The sequence below is a fragment of the Medicago sativa genome, chromosome 2 (genome assembly GCF_051527215.1).
Source record: "Medicago sativa cultivar Bolivia chromosome 2, Bolivia_mono, whole genome shotgun sequence".
In the NCBI taxonomy this organism is placed as follows: domain Eukaryota; kingdom Viridiplantae; phylum Streptophyta; class Magnoliopsida; order Fabales; family Fabaceae; genus Medicago; species Medicago sativa.
Genome location: NC_140750.1, coordinates 18,076,602 through 18,095,637, shown reverse-complemented (window position 1 = coordinate 18,095,637; position 19,036 = coordinate 18,076,602). Strand labels below are relative to the sequence as shown.

Here is a 19,036-nt window from a genome sequence, read left to right as displayed (position 1 = left end):
GTCTACCTTGCACAACTTTGGGTAGTGCCACGAAACGTCTTAAAGAGAGCGACCTGGTCGTGACTCAACCTAGTAACAACTTCGGTAGATGATAGAATTTGGAAATTCAAATTTAACAGTTTGGAATTCCAAAAACAACAAAAACTAAGTTGTTACTTTTCTTCTTATAATCAAACACCAAGAGAGTACATAGCATTGTCGCATGACAGGAAAATTACTGACATTTAAGAATTGTAGAGATTGTGCAAACTATGACATCATGTTGAAATAGAAAATCGGAGTTGCAAAGGCGCGTGTGTGCATGTAGGTGTGCAGCCGCAAAACTCTTTATTGTTGATAACTCCACTGTAAGTGTAACATCCATAATTTTAATCTCTCATTTACATTCATCCACAAAGGAGAGATATATCAGAAGTGAAGCTGAAGTGCCTAACCCACTACATCTGCAGTCAATTTGTCCAAAACGTTCAACCCATTTGGAGATGCAATTACCACTGTACATCTGCATTACAAAATAATGGAAGCAAATAAAATGAGTTAATAATATTGTCATATAAACCACTTTCCTTTGTTTCTTTTGCTTCTGGGAAGAATAAAATATTAATAGAACCAATGCGATAATTTAGTAGAACAAGATGTTTAAAAGTGACTAGGATGTTGATCCTGCTTATGTTATACTCATGGAACTAAATAAATAGGTTGCAATTACATCGGACTTCAGGTCTAAAAAAAATATTCAAAATAGTATCCTTCGTATTTCTTTTTGCCAAATGCCGAAATAAGGGATAAAATATACTAATCATACCCTTTTTGCACCTCTTTGTTTTCAAAAGATCTCTCAAACTTCTTCATAGCAAATATATGAGAATTTTTTGTAAGTGAATAATTATGAACTTATTTTCATTGAGAAGCTAATCCAAACTGGGCCTTACTGATGAACTTTGCTTGATTTCACGATTTAGGTAATATTGTCCGAAATTTGTTAAGAAGTTCTAATTATATAAAAACAACAGGTGTTTAAAAAACTCATCAATGCAAGATTCTTTAATATTTTTGTCTTAAAAGGTATTATGAGAAGTTTCTTCAAACTAATTTTAAATCATTCTATCAATCATATCTAGTACATTAGAGACTCTAAGCTTTATCAGATATTTTGAAAAAATGCTCATCTTATCTTAGTCCAATGAGTGTGATTGTCAACCACCTATCCAAAGAGCATAAAATAAAAGTTGAGAGAGAAAACTAACGGGGTTTTCGATATGACACCATGGTCTGCAACACCATCAATTTTATCAAGGATTTTCGCTACTTCAGCTGCAAGTAATACAAAGTCAATGACATTGATCAGCAGAGACTCAAATACGCAACATCTCAATTGCAGGCAGAACTTACCAAGGCTTGGTATTGGAGATGTGAAGATAACATCAAGAACATTATGTCCTTCCCCTGTGACCAGTGGAAAGTCACCTCCTAGTGGACCTGCTTGCCCAATAGCTGGTCTTCTCCACACCTTATTACACAAAGAGAAACAATAAATATAATTGTAACGAACAGGTTTTTTAGTAAAACAGTTAAGAGAATGCAGAAAAACATGGGGGACATTAGAAAACCTCTTGGATCAATTAAGAAATATAATAAGCTACTAAAACAAACAAAAAGAGCATTGCATCAAAGAGATCTCCAATATGATCAGAAGTGTGACCAAAAAACTAATAATTACATGATCAGATGATAACTTGAAATCATTTTACATTGATAGTGGATCGTACTAAGTTCAACGAGTGGTAAAACAAGAAAAGATACAATTGATCAAGAAACATACAGAAGAAAAAGTCAGCATCACCAAGAAACGTTTTGTTGATAAAACAACCAATCAGATCTAACAATTTCTTATTATACACATGAAGAAAAACTCAGAAAAAGAGGGAATGTTTAGCGGACCTCAGCATCACCAAGAAACATATCGTCAATCTCTTCAGCAGTTGCCAACCAATTGAGCTGCAAGGAAAATTTTGATATTAAAGACAAATATACAGAAGAAAGAATCAATAAGCTAATAATTAGCACAGCTGCTTACAGACTGAATTAAAACTGGAATAGAACCTTCCAGACCACCTTTGTACTGGTTTTCTTCAATAATGAACACTAGTTTATTGGCGTTATTCAGTATGGACTGCAAACAACAGGACAAAAAGCAGGGAAATCAATCATCGTTAAAACACAAAAGTTGATTTTCACAAGAAAATTCAGAAGAACAATGTATAGCAACTAGCCTTCTCTTGGATTATGGATTCCTCACTTTGTAATTTCCGACGTCCAATTATAGCAACAAATGTCCCTTCTTCTACACCATCGGCATCATCAAATGCAATATCAATCTACAACAGAGCAATATCAAATGAATCTACACTGAAATTTCAGTTCTTCAGAAAATAAAACTTAAAACACACCTAACTTTACATATCAAGAAATCCAAACTTAAATTTACTTTTTTACTTCAATTTGACTGTATCAAAACATTTTTTGTAGTTATGCATTTATGTAAGAGATTTCTTCTTGTTAGGAAAATTTTCACCAGGAATTGCATACAAGGCTTTCTGGCAAGCATCCAAGTACCCTCTAAAACAAGAAATACTCAACATTAAAGGAAAATCTAGAATATGACTGTTTTTGTGCACACTTGAGAATTGTCTTGGTAGGTATCCAAAGGAATCCCAGCCTTTGCTGCTTCACTTGCACTTGCAACAGACCTGCATAAACAAATGCATCAATGCTAAATGGATTCGTGGAACTTACATTACTTCCCTAAAATATGCCGACAATTTTCTACATGGTGAATTGTGATTCTATATACATGTATATAATCACAATTCACCATGTTCAAAATTGTCGGCCTATATGAAGGAAAAAAAATTCATGTTGACAATGTATATTGATTAAACTCAGAGAAAGGAGGAAGAGCTCACGTGGGAATCCCTACTATGCCTTTCAAATTACCATGACGAAGCTGGCGACCTAAATGCTGAATGGCCATACCAGAAGCATGACCAGACCCCAATCCTACAACCATGCCATTTTTCACGTATGTATCCACCTACCAAATAACAACACATATCTAAAAAATTCATTCATCTTCCAATTAAATGGATAACCACCAAGCATAACAAATAAACATGATTTTGTCAAACACACACAATTTCATTATTTTGTCAACCCATTCACTTGTAGAACAACAAAAAGGGTGAAAACAATACAAAGATACAATTTTGATAAATGTTGCAAAGGTTTCATTAAAGAAAAGCACGAAGGGCCTGTTTCTTGATAAAATGTTTATCAAATAAGTACTTATAAACTATTTCTATAACAAAAAATAAGAGAAATAATTTTTGTATAATCAAATTTCGTTCGATGAAAATTCAAATGTTTTGCGAAAAGATGTGGTTAATACAGTTCAAATAAGTGCTTAATTAGGATCAATATATGATTAATGACATTAACCACCAACGTAACTCCAATACTCCATTAACCACGAATTTGAGCATGGTTACCCATAATTTAAATGTAATTAACCACTATAGGTCTGTTTGATAAGACATACCTAAATTTGAACGTTGTAATTAACCATAATTTGAACGCGGTAACTGTAAGACATAAATTTGAGCTTATGGCTTATTTCCATGAGTATATAATGGTTTTTGATAAGCTAATTCAAGTAGTTTATAGCTTAAACATAGCTTAACACTTTTTATCTCAATTTTAACCCTACAATCTTAATTGAAAAAAAATTAATATTAATTAAATACACAATTTTTTTTATGTCATTTCATATTTATAAGTTAATTTAACCGCTAATTCTACCAAACACTGCAAATTCAATCTGTTACCTTATCAGCTACCAAGTTATAAGCTAACTTATAAGTTATCTACTATAAACTCATCCGTTGTAAGCTACCTTATCAACTATCTGCTACTTTTTTTTACCACAACTAAGATTGTCTGATCAATAACACAACTAAGAATTAAATTAAATTATTGTCTTCATGTAAGCTATTATGGAGAGCTTATGAATATGGCATAAGCTGTTTGAACTGGTATGAAATGCGACATATTGATGATGAATTTAAAGTTGATAGAGTGACATACAGTGTATTGAGCTGCTTGGAGGAGAGAAGAAGTGTCATCGAGACAAGAGCGAGTGGGCATCATTCTAACAAAATTGGGACTGATTCTTTTCCTTCTTCTTCTTCTTCTTTCCAATAAAGAAGTTGGTGAATTCAGAAGAAGCCCTGTAGAAGAAGCTATGGAAGCCATTGATGTTCAATTCTCACACTCTGTACTTTCATCTAACTTCTTTTTAGTGGATAAGGGAGGGAGGTAGGACATATGCCACCCGCCAACAACACAGAATTTCATATATCACTTTGTTATAATAAATTATAGGCTTAAATGTGTGTTTGGTCCATGCACTTTCATCCAATTGAGTAAAAAAGACTAAACACAAATTCTCATGTTGGGTAGAACTAGTGTTGTGTGAATTGAAAAAAGTGGAAGTCTCACATCGGATGGAACACACACAACAATAGTATGGGAAATGTTAACCAGTGCCCCCGGGGCACTAGTTAAGGAAATATAAAAGGAAATGTTTTCTTGAAAATTGTATATTTTACTTTTTGAAACTTGAAAAAGTGTTGCCTTTATTGTTGACTTTGTTTTTTCTTTCCACTTTTAGCTGCTTAACTAGTGCCCGGGGCACTGGTTAACAAGACCCTAATAGTATTTATATACTGGGGGTGTACCTCTAATTAATGGGGGTACATAATTATGTGAATGAAGTAAGCACTAGAGAAAAAATATAGGGTTAATTATGTTTCTAGTCCCTATAAAATAGCGACCTTGTAAATTTAGTCCCTACTTAATTTTAATAGCATTTTTAGTCCCTAATTATGTTTTTCTGCACTGAGTATTAGTCCCTACTCAATTCAAATTTGTTTAATTTATGCTTAAACTCTTAAATTTTTGAACAATTTTTTGCAGACATGTTTAGAACATTACTAAAAGTTCGTCCGCAAAAAATTATCGCAAAATTTGATTTCTACATCCAAATTTTATTACTTTTTATCTTTAACTTTTGTCGTTTTAAAAAATTCATATTTAATTCATTTCATGTCAGAAAATTCTAAATTTTAGTAAACGAACCTTTCATAGTGTTCTAATCTTGTCTCAAAAAAATCGTTCAAAAATTTAAGAGTTTAAGGATAATTAATCAAACTTTGTTTTAGCAGGGACTAAAATTATAAGTAAATTTTTTTTATAGGGACTAAAAATGCTATTAAAATTAAGTAGGGACTAAACTTACAAGGTCGCTATTTTATAGGGACTAGAAACATAATTAACCCAAAAATATAAGTGTTTTCTTAGTCCCCAAGTTTTGCTAAATAATTAATTTAATCATTATTTTTGCTAAATAATTAATTTAATCATTATTAGAAAGTGTTTTCTTAGTCCCCAAGTTTTGCTAAAATATTTGGGTACGCAATCTAATATATTTATCTAATATATTTTAGTACTTTGATCTGAGATATATTTTGGTACATAATATAATATATTTTTGTACTAAATATAATATATTTTGGTACTCAATTAAGAGTGAATTACTTAATCACAAAGTAATAGGTTACTTGTTCCCAAAGTTTCTCATATTACTTGTTCCTAAAGTTTTTCACTTATTAGTTGTGAATTTTCCCTATAAATAGAGAACTCACATAGTGCATTCCACACACCAAAGAGTTTCATTGAGTTGTCGGGAACTCTTTCTCTCTTCTCCCTTTCTTGACTTGTGTTGACGAGTCTTTCTTCTCTTCATCTCCTTTTTCTGTCCCTTCGGAATTAAGAGTGTTCTTAAGACTATAGTCCCTTTTCGGTTTAATGTCCCTTCAGAATTAAGAATGGTCTTAAAAACATAGTCCCTTCGATAATATAAGTCCCTTCGGAATAAAGAGTACTATTAAGATCATAGTCCCTTTTCGTAATAATAATGTCCCGTCGGAATTAAGAATGATCTTAACGGTATATAAATTATTTCAATAATTTTCTATTTGAGGAGAAATGGTGGTATCACCATATTTGAGTGGTTGTAGTGCCATATTGATGTTTTGGAGAAATTATAGAGTGGTTGTAGTGCCATATTGATGTTTTGGAGAAATTATAGTTAGAATGGTGGTGACACCATATTTGAGTGGTCTCAGCACCATAACAGAGTGGTAACAATACCATATTAAAGTGATTTCAGTATTAAAGAGTGGTCTTAGTACCATATTTGAAGGTGTAAATCTCAAACGGTTTTCTACAGTGCAGTAGTTAACCGCACAGTTGTAGCTGGGCTTGTTTTATCCTGGAGGCGGCGTGGTTGATAGTCTGTCTTGCACAATTTTAGGCAGTACCACGAAACGTCTTAAAGAAAGTGACCTGGTCTTGACTCAACCTAGTAACAGCTTCAGTAGTTAATAGAATTTGGAAATTCAAATTCAACAATTTGAAAATCCAAAAACAACAAGCCTTGTATATACGAAGTCCTAAATTGAGTACTAATTGTAAACCAAGTTATAACACAAATCCTATTCAAGATGTAAATATTTTTTTATTATTGAATAAAGTAAAATTATTATTAATAACGGTGACAATACAATCGTTTCACAGTGTCTTGTATGAAATTTGCACTTTATTCACAAAGGTAACAAAATTAAGTTCTTACCAATACACCGACACCTTATAGACAAAATATATAATCCATTGCATAACATTATTATCTTATTTCATAGTCGAACTAGAAGTTTGTGAGCCCGTTTCATCTAACTTTCATGTAAACATCTGGTAGCTTATAGTCTGGTAACAGAGGAAAGCGTCCTTGTGAGATTAACTCAGTTGGTATGAACGATGCATAAAAATATTCAAGGTTCGGGGTTCGAACCTCGGCCACCACCAAAAAAAGAGGAAAGCGTGAAGTTTGTGACAAAAACTACTACTAGAATCAGTGACGTATCCAGGACCCTGGACCAGAGGGTGCAAAATATTTTATCTAAATAATTTTTCGCTTCAAAAGTTGTCTCTTATACATTAATTAACAAGTAAAATTAACACACATTAAAAATAACAAGTAAAATTAACACACATTAAAAAAAATAGAAGATATTTTTACAAAATAAACTGATCATAAAGGTAAATTTGTATAGAAAAGTGTTTTGAAAAATTGATTGTGAGGAGTGAAATTTTTCTAACTTCATTAATAATAATTATTTGCTAAATAAAAATTGGTTTAATTTGATACCTAAGTCAATTCTAGTGCACAAACTAGTTTTACGTGGCTAATTTTATATTGATACAATGGTAGAAATTAGTTTTTTTCTACCATTGTATCAATATATCTCACAATTAAATTACGTGAAATATAAGTCTTTAACACAATCATAGTCCTTTTTTTGAAGTAATTTAAAGTAAAAAAAATTTCTTGAGATTTTTGTATTCAACACATTAAAACATAAAAAAAAAACAACTTTTTCTACTTGAAAGTTATCAATTGTTTTCATTTTTAATTTCTTAACAAGTATTCCAATGAAATCTTTTGTTAACAAGACCCAAAACCAAAAATACTCAATAAAACACACAAACATTAAATAAATAAAAAAGCAAAAGTAAGGAAGAATATAATAAGCAAAAGTCCAAGTAAGTCTTTATAAAGTTAGAGCAATGCTAACAACAATCTCTTTTGAACAGATTCTCTAATACACACTCTCTTATTGGTTTAAATCATTGTTGGTCTACACTTTAAAATATTCCTTCAACCCATAATGGTCCGGACCACGCCAGATTTCACCGTGTTCTTTGTAAATTCAGTCTTGTGAGCCGACCGAACCGTCCAACTTTGTGGTTCCTAGTCCGACCAATTTGGTCCGATTTTTAAAACACTGCCCTGAAAACAATTGGTCAACACTGCTGTCAAATTTAAATTTTTTATTGACTACCCTCAAATTTAAAAGAGCAATGATATTTGTACATCCATCAATAACAATTTTGATGACAACCTTGATTTTCTTTTTCTTATTGGTCAAAAACAATGAAGAGAAAAAAAATGAGAGAGAATAAGAATACATGTAAATATGAGAGAGAAAGTTGTACAAAAAAAAGTACACTAAGGGTGTGTTTGGATTGGAAAAGAAAGTGTGAGGAAAGATAGTAAAAGGAAAGATTGTTGCAGGAATGAAAGTTAATAGAAAGTGAGAGGAAAGTGTGATGATTTTTTAGTTGTTTGGTAGAAGTGAAAGTGAATGAAAAGTGAGATGAAAGAAAGTGATATATTTAATAAATAACATAAATATCCTTACATTAAAATAAAATATTATCAATGTAAAAACATATGTTAATATTTATATATATATATATATATATATATATATATATAATATTTTAAAATAAAATATTATTATAGGATTTATTTATTAATTTAATTATTGGTGCATCATTCTTATTAAATATTTGTTGCAAATTGAGATACACAAGTACTTGGTCGTATAACCACTATTGCAAGCAAAACTGAAAAATAACTCAAGCATGTGAACCAAAGCAAGGATAAGAATGTCCTTTTGAAAAATTGAACAATCTTCAACCTTTCTTCTCAATTTTGGACGGAAAGTATTTATGCTGTAGGACCCATCAAAATTGGTCTTTCCTCACCCTTTCTTTGAAGATCCAAACTAGGGAAGCCCAATTCCACATAAACTTTCAATCCTTTCTAGCATCTTTCCTTCTACTATCAGTTGATCCAAACACACCATAAAAGTTTATACAACTTTGTCCATAAATCGGACGGTTACGGTCTATGATGGATTGAATTTAGGGATCTGAACCGAACCGATTCAACTCACACAAAACCAAAAAGTCTGGTTTAGACTATCCGATCATCCGAATTCACCCGCCCGACAGTCCGTTTTTCATACGGATATCTCGGTTTCGGACCGGGTCACGGGTGCTTGTCCACCCCTACACCTTGGTAATAATAATCACTATGACTATGGTCATTGGTCAGTCCGTATGAGACAAAATTCGTGCAAACTTGTTGAGGAAGGAAACCAAACGACCTCAACTTTTTACTTTACATTTATTTTCCTAGTCATGTTTACATTTAAATGAAAAGGTTTTCCTTTTTTTTTTTTGAAAAGTTACCACTTTATTTTTCAAAACCTATCACATCCAATCTTTACCGTACAACTTTTTTCTCACAATCAAAATCAAAGCGAAAGTAGTATTTTTTTTTTATAATATATATTTCGTTGGTCAAAATATTATTTGATACTCTTTCTATTTCACAATGAGTGTCATTTTAGTTAAAAATGTTTTGAAATAAATATTATTTTACATTTTCAATACAAGTTTATTTTATTTCTTCCAACTTTACCCTCAATAAATACTTCAATTTTTCTTTCGCACAATTTTCAATGCAACTTTAAGTTTGTCTTTTTCTTATAAAACAAGGGCAGTTTAGTAAAAATGTTATGTCTAACTCTTGGACATTGGTCAAAATTTTATGGGTCCTGTTAACCGGTGTCCCTGGGCATTGGTTAAGGAATTCAAAGGAGGAAAATTTGAATTAAAAATAACACTTGTTTGACTTTTGAGAATTGATTACCCAATTTCCAATGCAAAAGTTGCTATATTTGTTTTCTTAACCGGTGCCCTGGAGCACTGGTTAACATTTTCCAAATTTTATAAACACCCATATGACAGTATACAAATACTAATAAGGATTTATACGAAAGTAAATAAATATGAGTCTTGTTTTTTTTTTACAAGAAATATGAGTTTTGTTAACGAGTGTTTTTAGGACACTCTTTAAGCATTCATAATGTATAAATTATTTTTTAATAAAATTAAAGATTTCAATTTTCAATGCAATAAATGCAAAAATTTTCATAAAATATACTCCCTCCGGTCCTAAATATAAGCAAATTTGACTTTTTAGATTCATTCAATTAATGATGTATGTGGTTCATATTATGGACTACATACATCATTAATTGAATGAACCTAAAAAGTTAAATTTGCTTATATTTAGGACCGGAGGGAGTACCTGGAAAAATTGATATGACAATACTACTAATGAACATTTTAAAGTCTTGGTTACCAACTAAAATGACTATTTACCCCAAAATCATTTGGATAATTACTGAAGGAAGTTACTTCTTCCGCTGATTCAGACTACATTTTGATTTTGATTATGACTTTGATGAACCAACAAAGAAGGGGGCCTGAAGCTACATGCACAGGACAACTTTTCATTTCTATTTCTATTCTTGGTTATTAAGAAATCCATTTCTTTTAAAAGCATCAGCGGAATGAGAGGAGACACACACACAACTGTCAACTGGTATTTCTCTCCCATAAAAGGAGAAATAGAAACACATTTCTCCAAACTTCTTTCAACCCATTCTCCCTCCTTCGTCTACATATCATTTGCTCTCTCTCATTTCCACCGAAACTATTACACCCATAAGAGGAATTGGTGACAGTTTTTATTTTGGTAGAAAGTAACTTCAATCACTCGTTTGGATTCATCTATTTGAGGTAAAGTCTCTAACCCATTCAAATTGTTTTTATAGGTTCCTTTAGAACACCCTAAGTCTTGTAAATTTAAAAACTCTTATATATGCCACTCATCTTAAGGTATAGTTTTTTAATAAATTTTGAAGGATTGAAAATTATTTTATTGCTGCTTAGATTCAATGGAAATTGCTCTAGTGTTCCTCCTAAAGGGTGTTGATAGAGACAAAGTTGGTCCTTTATAGTTTTTTTTTTTTTTTTTTTGACAAATGGCCCTTTATAGCTGTGAGTAGCTAATTTACATTATGGCAAGTTTTTAAAGTTACAATTTTTTTTGATCGGAGAAACAAATTACATAATTTTGGAAAAGTGTGAATGAAACTTCATTGTTTTGTTTAATTTTAAATAATAAAGATATGATTTTGCTGAGTGAGTGAAACTTCATTGCAAGTTTGATGCGATACTATGAAAAGATATATGATAACAATGTTATGAAAGTTTTGATAGTATAAATTGATTTTAGTAATGTAAATTATTCTCAAACTAAGTTTTGAGGTTCTGTTGGAATTCAAATCGACCGTTCACATCGTAGAGATAATGCAGCTTATAGTTAAATGTTAACAGTGTTTTAAAATTGATATCTTTGATTTGCTGTAACGAAGAGATAATACAACCTACGTGCTAAGTGCTCGTAGCCCCCTATGAAACCGTTTGTTGCAACGAAGACGAGAAGTGCTAGCGTCAAACGCTTAGACACTCTCCTTTCATCACACGCCCTGCCATTGGACCACGTAATCTGTTTTTTAATAAAAAAAATTGGCTACCGGTTGGCTCATCACGTTTAATTTTTTTCATTGTTTGCTTAAAAAAAAAAAAAAACTTCATTCATTGTATTTCAAGGGACAAAAAGTCAATAATCCATAGTAACTTCCCTGTGCTAGTTGTCAGACACGCTATTTCATCCGGGTGGCACTTTGGTGACATAATGTCACTGTGACATTAAATCTGGGTCATACAACACACACCTTTGTGTGGCCCAGATTTAATGTCACACATACAATACATCTGGACCACACAACACAACCCTTTGTGTGGCCCAGATTTAATGTCACGGTGACATTATGTCACCAAAGTATTATCCATTTCATCCACCAAAACCCAACCCCACCGCCACCTCCATCCACCATTTTCTTACAAAAAGTTTCACAATTCAAACCACTGCCACCATTTTCTTGAGATTAATCTAAAACAATCATCGTTCAACAACCACTCAAGACCAAATATATCTCTCCCTTCTTGGACTGTCAACTTTCACTCAATCTTTAGGTTCAATTGCTGCCTCAATTTTTCTCTCCTATATGGTTTTGTTTTCAACTTCTTATTTTTTATTCCTCTGTTACTATCTTTTATTTCTGGCCGTGTCTTTACTATGACACTTAATATTGTTTGAACTTTGAAGATTATGCGTTTACACAAACAAAATTGTTGTGATCAAAGTTACTAAAATGACATAACCCAGACTTCATTCACCGACCTACGACAGTGACTGTCGCTCCGTATTTGTTGCGAACTACCACGTCCGACAACCCATAATCACAACTGCTCAAGCACTGTTAGTGGCGGTGGCTACCATAGACGATACATCAGAATACAAACAGAGACTGAACGGTGATGGTGAAGTATCCTACTGTTTCAAGTGGTGAACGGTGAGACCAAGGGTTTAATTAATTAATTAAATAAAATAAAAATAGGCTAACTGGTTGAACCGGTAAACAAACAGAGAAATGATATTCTAACAACCATTTTGTGACAACCTATGTGACAACTTTATCTTTCATACTCACATTATCTTTTTACTTTCTCTCTCTATTGCTTTGGTTTCCGTGTCACTATCTACTTTTCCTTTGAAAATTGGTGGTTGTCACAAAAGTTGTTGATTTTTGGTTGTTAGAATATCATTGCTCAAACAAGTAACATGTTTAAATGAGTTGGCAACGTGGCATTACAATAAAGCGTGTGTCAAAGAGCTTTGAAAATTGGTGGTTGTCACAAAAGTTGTTGATTTTTGGTTGTTAGAATATCATTGCTCAAACAAGTAACATGTTTAAATGAGTTGGCAACGTGGCATTACAATAAAGCGTGTGTCAAAGAGCGGGTGTCCAAGCGTTTGTAATTAGCATTTCTCTACCTCCTATTAACTATATGCTCGCAGTTACATGATTAACCCTAAGAATATACCTTAGCACATAACTCATAATAAGAGCGGAGAAGGATTAGGCATTGTTTGCCACAACGGAGAGACAACGTGGTTAATTTGCACATAGTGGGATGAGATAAACGATATGAGATACAACGAGCTTGTTGTTATTTTAAATTGCAGATGTGTTTGAAGAAATTCAAGTATGACTAACGATTGAATCATGTCATTTTTTTTCTTCTTCTTCTGAAAAGTGTTACCATTAATGTTGTAACTTGTAAGTATTTATTTTATGTATGAATGAGTTTTCAGAGGATGAGATAATTAGTTTAAAATTTATTTTGGACTAGATGTAGAGTGAGACTCTGGTTGGATTTGCATATCTACCTCGAAGTTCATCTTTGTGGTAGGACTCTATCTTGAACATTAGTCATTCTTGTGATTTTGGTACAATGCAACTATAGAAATAGGAACTCTCCTTCTCTTATGAGTTGTTTTATTGTTGAGATAATTTTTATTTAATTTGTTGAAAACTAATTGACATTTTTGGATTTTATGAAAACGGACAAGATACTGCTAAACTTCGATAACTCAGTTAGAAATATGTATGTGTTGTAGCGTATTAGGATTGCCAGACTAAATTTATGATGAGTTAGTGTTAGTTTGTGCGTCGGTCATGACCTGAGATTGGGTCGTGACAGAGCTGGTGGTGAGTTATATTAAGGTAACTAATGTCCTCTTTCTTGGTTTCCAAATTATATTTTAAACCAATATGGTCCGTTTGGATTGACTTATTTTAGAGCTTATGCAAAGCAGCTCATGCAAATAAATAAACATTAATGTATTATTTATAAGCTTGTTAAGGTAGTTTATGGAAAAACAAGTCATAATTATACAATTTTCGTTAGTAAGATCTTATGAATTAACATAAAAGCTTAATTATTTGCATAAGCTCTTTTTCAGAAGCTCAAAGTAAGATCAATCCAAACAGGCTACTCTCCTATTATTCTCATGGCTTATGAAGTTATGATATTGCTAAAGTTTATTAAGTTCAAATGCCCTTGTTGTCGGGAAAAATGTTTCTCTTCACTAAATGAACTCGATTGATCAATCTTGAATTCGAGTTAGATCCTTAAGAGGGTTCTTAGTTGATAGGTTTAAGGTTACAAGCGCACAGTTATGGTTCGAAGAAACATAAGGACTTTTTGATCGAAAAAAATGTATAGACGCTTTTTGAAAGGCCTTGTAATGTTGCCGCGTAAGCAACTTTGTTTCATAAACGTATGGATTCTTCCTTCAAGTATATTATAGATAGATAAATGGTTAGGAGTTTCTTACATCATTTATTGAATGAATCTAAAAAGTGAAAAGTTTCTTATATTTGAGACCGGAGGGAGTATTATTTTTTTATCACTTATAATTATACTCCATCCATTCTTTTTCTTTTGATGTTTTAGAACTTTAACTATATTCCAAAACTTTTGATGTTTTAGTGAATTTATTATTGTTTTCTCAAGTTTACCCTTGTTGGAAAACACAATAAACTATTATAGTAGTTGTGACCTTTGGTTTATCACATGTGAATTTAATGATAAATAAGGACATTTAAGTAAAACACACACAAATGTTTATATATTTTAATTACTCCTTAAAACTTGTGTCAAGAGCTAAAACATCAAAAGAAAAGGAATGGAGGGAGTAATAACTAAATCTTATTCATCAAAGGGTTATGTTAACTTGTGCCCTTAGGGCACATGTTAAGCAACCCAAAAATGGAAACATTTTCTTAAATTTTGTGCATTCAATTATTGAAAAGTAAAAAAGTTAAAGTCAAATACATTAATTACAATAGAATATTTCTATTTTGAATCATTAACTTGTGCCTTGAGGGCACAAGTTAACATTTCCCTTCATCAAATGTGTCAACGAAATAAAATTATTTTTTTTTGAATTTTTATCACTCATTTTTTTACGATAAAACATCAAAAAAATTACTATAATTCTTATAAACAATGAAATGATGTTTTTTTCTTATAAAATAATGTTTTTCTTATAAAAAATTACTATAAGTCTTATAAACAATGAAAAATAGTTATTTCTTACATAAAAAATGATCATTAATTTATAAAAGGCTTTAATATATGTTTAGCCTCTGCAAATAGGGGTCATTTAAAATTTGGTCCCTGAATTTGCTAATCCTGGCATTTTGCCCCTGCAAAATTTAATCACTTAAAAATTGGTCCCTCTCACCGCTTAATCACGGACATGTCAGTAATATGGTTTGAAATGACAAATACCCTTAAGACTATCAAACAAACATGAAATTACCATCATACCCATGTCTTCTTCTCCCTCCTCTAGAATCTGAGTTTTTTTTAACACCAATTATACTCACAGAAGCTCCACACAATGTCAATTTATCACAAGAATGCACACAATCACACCAATCAAAAAAAAAAAAAAACACAAAAACCAACAGAGTTGCAACCCATCCCTTCCCTCCTTATAGATCTGAAAAAACACGTTGTAAGGTTGCCGTCACCGTCGTCGATTACATTCCAAAAAATACGTGTTTGATGAGAAGGCGGAGCGCGACGGCGGAGGTTGAAGAGGAAGCGGGAGATGGGGGAGCGCGATGTGTTTGATGTGAAGGACCCAAACACTGTTTTCGTGTTCAAGTTCAGAACTCATTTTGGAGGTGGCAAGTCTACTGGGTTTGGTTTGATCTATGATTCTGTTGAAAGTGCAAAGGAATATGAACCAAAATACAGGCTTGTCAGGAACGAACTTCATACTAAGGTTGAAAAGTTAAGGAAGCAAATGAAGGAAAGAAAGAATAGGGCAAAGAAGATCCGTGGAGTAAAGAAGACCAAGGCTGGTGATGACCAATTTTGCAGTGCTTTTAATTATAATTTTTGTGGTAATTTTGAGAGTTCCTTGTAGTAATTCTTTAAAATAGTTATGACCAATTTTAATAATTATGTTGAACAATTTTTGTGCTTTTAATTAGTTAATTGATTGAGAATTCTGAGTTGTGTGATGTTGTTTGTGATGTTGAGGATGGAGGAGATGGTGGTGTTGTTGTGCTGGGTTTTGAAGATGAAGAGGGAGAAGATGAACTTGGGGCTAAAACGGTCATTACGCGTATGTGTGAGAACTTTAGGGGCATTTTGGTCCGTTCACGTAAGCTTTTGATGTGTTAGCACTGCCATGTCATCAAATTACTGACGTGACAGTAATTAACTGGGTTGAGGGACCAATTTTTAAGTGATTAAATTTTGCAGGGGCAAAATGCAGGATTAGCAAATTCAGGGACCAAATTTTAAATGACCCCTATTTTCAGGGACTAAACACATATAAAAGTCTTTATAAAATTATGAAGCGAGAGTACCGGTACACCTCATTTGTGAGTGTACCCCAGAAGTTCCCCTTGGAAAAATGTTCGCAGTTATTTTGTATTGGAAGTTTGAAGCTTTAAAATTACACGCACTTGAGGAGACGCTTCAGTTTTTTAAAACAATAGTATAGCCAAAATCTGAAGTTATTTTATCTTCAGTTATTTATATAAAATATATATATACACCCAATGAGCATTTCCTTTTGAACACACAGTTTCAGAGTGAGTAGAATACAAGAAGAAAACGTGCAACTTGTTCTCTTTTCTTCCCAATCCTGTTTTGAACTTATTTCGTTTCCTTGAAAGAACATGGCAAAAAAATATGAAGGACAAGCTGTGGGAATAGATCTTGGAACAACATATTCATGTGTTGCAGTATGGCAGGAACAACACTCTCGAGTTGAAATCATTCACAACGATCAAGGCAACAAAATAACACCTTCTTGTGTTGCTTTCACCAAAGATCAAAGGTTGATTGGTGATGCTGCTAAGAATCAAGCTGCTGCAAACCCTCAAAACACAGTTTTTGGTAATTTTAATTTTTCACTTCCTTTATATAGTCGTAATTATTTTACTCTATGATTATTGATTAATGCTCAAATGCTGTAAAATTTAATGTTGAGAATAATGTTACTTTTTCAGATGCAAAGAGGTTAATTGGTAGGAAGTTTAGTGATCAAGTTGTTCAAGATGATATAATGTTGTGGCCATTCAAGGTCATTGCTGGTGTCAAAGGCAAACCTATGATTACCGTTAAGTACAAGGATCAGGAGAAGAATCTTTGTGCCGAAGAAGTATCGTCTATGGTACTCACAAAGATGCGAGAAATTGCTGAGGCATATTTAGAATCACCAGTTAAGAATGCAGTTGTTACTGTGCCCGCTTATTTTAATGATTCTCAGCGTAAAGCAACCATAGATGCTGGTGTTATTGCAGGCCTCAATGTTATGAGGGTAATGAATGAACCTACTGCAGCAGCTGTTGCATATGGCCTTGACAAGAGAACTGACTGTGTTGAAGAAAGAAACATTTTTGTCTTTGATCTTGGCGGTGGCACATTTGATGTGTCTCTACTTTCGATTAAGGGTAATGTCTTCAGAGTTAAGGCAACTGCTGGAAACACACACCTTGGAGGTGAAGACTTTGATAATAGAATGGTGAACTACTTTGTACAAGAGTTCAAGAGAAAGAACAAAGTGGACATTAGTGGAAATTCAAAAGCTTTGAGGAGGTTGAGAACTGCTTGTGAGAGGGCAAAAAGATCACTTTCTTTCCTTGTTGTTGCAACTATTGAAGTAGATTCTTTATTTCAAGGTATTGATTTTTCTTCATCAATAAATAGGGCAAAGTTTGAGGAAATGAATATGGATCTTCTTGATGAGTGTATGAAGATTGTTGAGAGTTGTCTTAGTGATGCTAAGATGGAAAAATGTAGTGTAGATGATGTCGTTCTTGTTGGTGGGTCTTCTAGGATTCCCAAAGTGCAGCAGCTATTACAAGATTTTTTCAAAGGGAAGGAGTTGTGCAAAAGCATTAACCCTGACGAGGCTGTAGCTTATGGGGCAGCTGTTCAGGCTGCTTTGTTGAGTGATGGCATTAAGAATGTTCCGAAGTTGGTGCTGCAGGATGTTACACCTTTGTCTCTTGGTAGGGAAGTAAAAGGTAATATCATGGATGTGGTTATACCTAGGAACACTTGCATTCCTGTCAAGAAGACTAAAGGATATCTAACAATAGTAGATAATCAATCCATTGACTTGATTGATGTTTACGAGGGTGAGAGATCAAAAGCAACTGACAACAATTTGCTTGGTTCTTTTCGTCTTTCTGGCATTCCCCCAGCTCCACGCGGCTCCCCTTCTTCGGAAATGTGTTTTTCAATTGATGAAAATGGTATTTTGACAGTTTCTGCTATGAATAACTTGTCTGGCAATTCAAAAGAGATTACGATTACTAATTACAAAGAAAGGATGTCAGCTAAAGAAATTAAAAAATTGATTAAAGAAGCTGAGGATTACCATGTTGAAGACAAGAAATTCCTAAAGAAAGCTGAAGCAGTGAATGCATTGGATGACTACATTTACAAAATGAGAAATGTTTTAAAGAAAAAGGATATTAATTTGAAGCTCTCCTCAGAAGAAATTGAGGAGATTGAAGATGCAATTACGGTGGCCACAAATTTGGTTGATGAGGATAACCAGCAGGTTGAAATTGACGTTCTGGAGGATCATCTAACGGGGCTCAAGAGTAGAATAGAACAGATTATAGCAAAGACGATTTAGTTTTTTTCAGTTAAGATTTTAATTATTGTCTTGCTGTTTAGTATGCATTATCTATTTAGTTTTTCTCATTTAGCTATTTAAACCATGCAACACCTTGCTGAAACCATGATGTTTTCCATTGCAGTGATATTTGTTTTTATTTTATAAGTTTACGAATTTCTTCGATTAGTTTACAAAGCCAAAGGCTTGCACCTGAGTCTTCTCCAAGGGTTTTAATCTGCTGCATAATCAGCAGGTTGATTTCTTTTGCTTTAGTACTCTGAGTAGCGGTTCTGATTGTTTGTTTTTATAATTTTCGAAATTTTGATGGAAAAACATTTGCAACCTTCTTTTTATAAGACTTTTCTTGATATTGAAGGAAATGGAAACTTCTAAAATTTGTTTAGATCATGAAAGTTACAACTACCAATACCATTCAAAATCATAGTGTTTACTCTCCATAGAATTGATTACATCATTGTTTTGTAGCTTGTTACTTTAGATTATAGATCTGTTTCTCTTGAAGAATACTATCATCTGTTGAATATTGCGGAGATGATGTAAAATTGTCAATTGGATTTATGATGTTAC

The 19,036-nt window shown here is 32.8% G+C and overlaps 2 protein-coding genes across 2 annotated transcripts; one reads left to right on the top strand and one right to left on the bottom strand.

The window, feature by feature from the left end:
* Nucleotides 1-240: 240 nt before the first annotated feature.
* LOC146945146 (NagB/RpiA/CoA transferase-like superfamily protein) lies at nt 241-4,356 on the bottom strand. Its single transcript, XM_085743500.1, has 9 exons — nt 4,144-4,356; nt 2,967-3,094; nt 2,681-2,750; nt 2,274-2,378; nt 2,078-2,173; nt 1,942-1,998; nt 1,393-1,510; nt 1,248-1,314; nt 241-502 (listed from the first exon to the last, which is right to left on the bottom strand). The coding sequence occupies exons 1-9, from the start codon at nt 4,309-4,311 to the stop codon at nt 430-432; spliced, it is 882 nt and encodes a 293-aa protein (XP_085599626.1). The 5' UTR covers nt 4,312-4,356; the 3' UTR covers nt 241-429.
* A 5,889-nt stretch (nt 4,357-10,245) lies between these two features.
* Nucleotides 10,246-18,601, top strand: LOC146945145 (heat shock cognate 70 kDa protein-like). Its single transcript, XM_085743510.1, has 3 exons — nt 10,246-10,614; nt 16,400-16,713; nt 16,827-18,601. The coding sequence occupies exons 2-3, from the start codon at nt 16,494-16,496 to the stop codon at nt 18,464-18,466; spliced, it is 1,860 nt and encodes a 619-aa protein (XP_085599636.1). The 5' UTR covers nt 10,246-10,614; nt 16,400-16,493; the 3' UTR covers nt 18,467-18,601.
* Nucleotides 18,602-19,036: the final 435 nt, after the last annotated feature.